We start from the raw sequence: 4,719 nt of genomic DNA, 5'->3' as shown, positions 1-4,719 counted from the left end.
GTCAGTAGATGCTTTCATCTGTTCCCATGTTCTGTATCAACTATGTATTCAAAAAAGGGATTGCTGCAGATTTGTAGATTTGACTGTGAGGTTTGATTTCTACCTTAAATAACCTATAAAAAATACAGGAAACAACTGAACACACCATGAACAGGTTGAAGACGCTGCATTGTTGTTAAGGATTTACTACTATAATATGAGAGAACGCTTGAATACTTTGCTAAAATTGCTAGGTTTAAACCACCTGAAACATTTCTCTGAAACTACGAGAAAGAGAAGTTAAATTCACTCAAAGTAAATATTTGATGAATCTATGTACAACTCTATCAAAAGTGATAAAATAAAACAAATTAAAATTAAATCTGACATCATGTGACAAATAAAAGAAAGCAAATTAAAGTCAAGACAACAGTGGGAAACTTTTAAAAAATAGACGTTAAAAATTAAAAAACAAGTAAAATTCAAAGAGAAATAAAATGAAAATAGATCATGTATATTTTTGCATCAGCTGTCATTTGAATTGTAAAAAAGTTATTCTTGTTACTTGATTCTGAATCAAAAGTTACTGGAGCTGCACTCTCATTTTATAGAGAGAAGGTTTTGGTTCAAATCCAGTAGTTTTTTTTCTGTTCTCTGTCTGTGAGTTTTATCAGGTCAGTCCAGCCTCTTCCCACAACCCAAAACACACTTCATAGGTTGATTGGGAGACTCTAAATGATCTCTTAGGCCTGAATGTGAGGTTGTTTGGTAAAGTTTTTGTGTCTCCCTGCGATGAACTGACAAACTGTCCAGATTCACAGTCAGTGACTGAACTCCAGCAACTCTGGAACTCTGTGTGTAAATGAGCAGATATAGAAAAATGATGGATGAACAAAAAGGTTGTTTTATAAAATGATGCTTTTGAAATAACAGCATCTGGATTAAAAAAAAAATACATATTTTGGATAATTGTACGTTAAAATGCTAGTATAAAATGATGAGTTCATTCTGTAATAAAATAACATTCCATAAGAATTATAAAATGAAACATATTGGCTGATTTTACTGTATTTTATGTATTGAAATGTAAACATTTTAAAGTTCTATACTTCTGGGTTGATAACCTTATAAATTGCTGTTTTCATGTATAAACAGATTTTTAAGCTTTTGTTACCCCAAAGAACCCCTGCAGCCTCAAATCATAACGAATTGTTCAAATCTGATGCTGCTCAACATGGCAAATTTTTGAAAAATTTTTATTATATAAGAAACATTATTTATATGGGATTTTATTCTTTTGAGAAATCTGTAACACTTTTCTAATTAGAATATCTTATATTATTTTATACTTAGATTTGATCTTTTACACAAACTTGTTGGAACCAGAACCCTGATGCTTAAATTTACATAAAGTTCTACAATTTAGAGTAATTTTCTTTATGCAAAGTAAACATCTAGAAATTTTTATATAGCCTTGAAATGATTCCATTAGCAGCATAGAAGGAGTTACTCCCATCAGATATTCATCATCATGTTTCCTGTAGTTCCTCTGCTGCTTCTGGCTGCTNGTAATTTTCTTTATGCAAAGTAAACATCTGGGCATGTTTTATATAAGCTTGAGATGTTTCCATTAGCAGCTGAGGAAGAGTTACTCCCATCAGATATTCATCATCATGATGTTTCCTGTAGTTCCTCTGCTGCTTCTGGCTGCTGGATCCTGTAAGTTTGACTGAGACAAAAATTCTGTTCTCTGTTGTTACATCATTAAACTGTTTGTCCTCTTCAGGTGTAAAGTGTGAACAGCTGACACAGCCAGACTCTGTGAGTCTGCAGCCAGGTCAGAGACTGACCATCACCTGTCAGGTCTCTTATACTCTGAGCAGCTACTGGACAGGTTGGATCAGACAGCCTGCAGGGAAAGGACTGGAGTGGATTGGTAGTGAATGTTTTGGGTGCAGCAACAAATACTACAAAGACTCACTGAGGAATAAGTTCAGTATGACTTTGGACTCTTCCAACAAGAGAGTGACTCTAAATGGACAGAACATGCAGCCTGAAGACACTGCTGTGTATTTCTGTGCCAGAGATCCACAGTGATACAAACCATCAGCAGACCTGAACAAAAACCCTCAGAGCCTGAAAACTTGTAGCATGAATCCACCAGAGGAGGCGCTCTAACACCACCAATGATTTGTTTTTTTTTTTGCTTTACCTCCATAAACACTTCAGGGTATATATTTTATATATACTTGTAAACACTGGTTCAACAAATTATTATTTTTATTAAATCAAGAAAAATAAATGTAAATCACATCAGGACATTGATTTGTCCGCATCCTAACCATGATCACAGTGAATGCTTCCAATCAGAACAACCAACCAGATTCCACTGCAACAACAATGTTCATCATTGTTCAACAATGGGACTCATGTCATCTGGAGACACAGACATAACTGGGTGTCATCAGCATTACTGTAAAAGTTTATGTCTTGTCTCCTGATGACATCTCCAAACTGAAGCATATGAAGGTTATAAAGTGTAGGACCAAGGACGGATCTTTGTGGCACACCACATGTCAGTGTGTGTTTCTCTCAGACTACAAACATGTCACAATAACATGTTTAAAACATTGAAACACTATTTTCATCAGAATGGTTTAGAGTTTTCATTAGAGTCTTTTGCTGATTTGCTGTGGTGTCTCCAGAACAGAAGAGCCAAAATGAAAGATGGAAGAGTTTGAAAAAATAAAAAAAATAATTTAACTTCTTTTAACAATCCTTGTAATGTTTGTTTAAGTTTAAATTTTCTTATTGTTTTTATCAATGTTTCTTTTCCTTCAAAATTATATTTTGTAAGTTTTTTTCATTTACTAAAACATTAAAGATTTCATATATAATCAAGTATCTTTAAAATAAAAAAGAAAATCTGTAAAAAAAATGAGGAGGAGTTAACAAACCATTGACAAAAACAACATTATGTGTTTGATTAAAAACAGATTACTAAAATTACTTTTTAGCATGAAGTTTGTTTTAACAGAGGAGTGATTCCAACTCATTTTAATTCTTTAAGGAGGAGTTTATGCAAATCTGACATTTCCAGTTTCTTCTTATATGAATCAAAGTTCAGTGATTCAATCTGACAAAGAAGCTGCAGACAGAACAAAGACAAATGACTCCAACAATGATCAGACCTGTTTGTTTGCTGCTTTTTCTCTTTTTCTTTGGTGTCTTACCTGGTAAGAAATTGTTCTGAACAAAGAAAATGGTAGAAAGTTCTTGTAACTGCATTAATGTGCTGCTTGTTGTTCTGCAGGTATCAGGGGTCAAACACTGACTGAGTCTGAATCAGAGGTTAAAAGACCTGGAGAATCCCACAAACTGACTTGTACATATTCAGGGTTTAGTAGTGATCCTTATATAGCTTGGATCAGACAGGCTGAAGGGAAAGGACTGGAATGGATCGCTATTATATACACTACCAGCATCTACTACTCAGAGTCAGTGAAAAACCGCTTCACCATCTCCAGAGACAACAGCAGAAAGCAGGTGTATCTGCAGATGAACAGTCTGAGAGCTGAGGATTCTGCTGTTTATTACTGCGCTCGAGAGACACAGTGACTCAAGAGACACAAACTCTGTACAAAAACACCACACTAAGTAAAAAGTTGATATCAGTTTTTCTTTATATTATTTAACAGAACACTAATTGGAAAAAATTGGGAAAATTGATATTTGGAAAAAAGCCATTTAAACTAGTAAAACAGCTTTAGTGAAAGTGAGACAAATCTATTTTATTTTTTTGTCAGTTATTTCGGGGTTTGCTGTTGGTAGTTCCATTTTTAGCTTTTTATTTGATCGTTTTTACTTTCTCTGGAGCAGTGAAGAGGAGGTGCTGACTACGACGTTCATTACGGATGGATTTGTTGTTTTTCTTCTTTAGTTCATGTATTTTGGCAAGTCTGTTTGTATTCTGATCATAGTAGAGTAATACCTGTTCTAAAAAGTAATAGGAGTAAAATCATCAAAATACATTAGAACTGTTACTAATAGATTTGTACATTTAAAGCATTTTAGTACCAAGCAGAGGGATTTTGCTGGCTATTTACCACTTTACTACAAGAACAATTAAACAAATTCTAGGGGAATATACTGAGATCATAAAGAACTTAATCACGCTGTAACTGTGACTATTTTACATTGCAGTTGACACAGATTTTCATTTTTGGTGATGATTTTCTACTGTTTGAATTGCAAAGGCAGGAAACTCAGTTTGTGGTGAAAACTCAAACTTAAAAACTAAAATTAACTCAAAATAAATAAATAAAAAATCTCTTAGCATAAACATAAATCTAAACTATAAAAACCTGAATTGGGGAGAAATAAAAGAGGTGAATACAATGACCTATAAACCCTGAATTTAAATCTATTTAATCCATCCAGCACTCGCCCAAACGACTAAATGTGGTGGAGATTGCACTAACTGTTGTTCAAAGTTTAATTCTGTTGTAAGACGTGGACCAAGGTAAGTGAGAAAAACTAAATTCATTCAGAGGAAGGTAACAGATATATCTGTGAATGTTGATGAGTGAGAAGTGCTGTGACTATTTCTGTGAGAAAAACAATATAAACTCATCTTCAAAAGAAAGAAACACAAATTAATGCAAATTAAGAAGATAAAATAGTTATAGCTCTTCAATGTTACACCGTGATATCAGTCTTGTTATTTGCCCCTGTTGAAGT

General features: G+C 33.7%; 2 gene segments (V, D, J or C); both read left to right on the top strand.

The window, feature by feature from the left end:
• Positions 1-1,773: 1,773 nt before the first annotated feature.
• On the top strand, positions 1,774-1,915 carry LOC112140248 (the record flags this gene model as incomplete). The annotated part of the segment is given in 1 exon segment: positions 1,774-1,915. A coding segment is annotated over 1 exon segment (142 nt), but the record flags the coding sequence as incomplete, so codon positions are not given.
• Positions 1,916-2,991: 1,076 nt separating this feature from the next.
• LOC118598357 lies at positions 2,992-3,628 on the top strand. The segment is given in 2 exon segments: positions 2,992-3,215; positions 3,293-3,628. Coding segments are annotated over 2 exon segments (372 nt in total).
• Positions 3,629-4,719: the final 1,091 nt, after the last annotated feature.

Source organism: Oryzias melastigma, unplaced genomic scaffold, assembly GCF_002922805.2.
Source record: "Oryzias melastigma strain HK-1 unplaced genomic scaffold, ASM292280v2 sc00365, whole genome shotgun sequence".
Classification (NCBI taxonomy): domain Eukaryota; kingdom Metazoa; phylum Chordata; class Actinopteri; order Beloniformes; family Adrianichthyidae; genus Oryzias; species Oryzias melastigma.
This window is presented reverse-complemented; position numbering and strand designations above follow the sequence as displayed.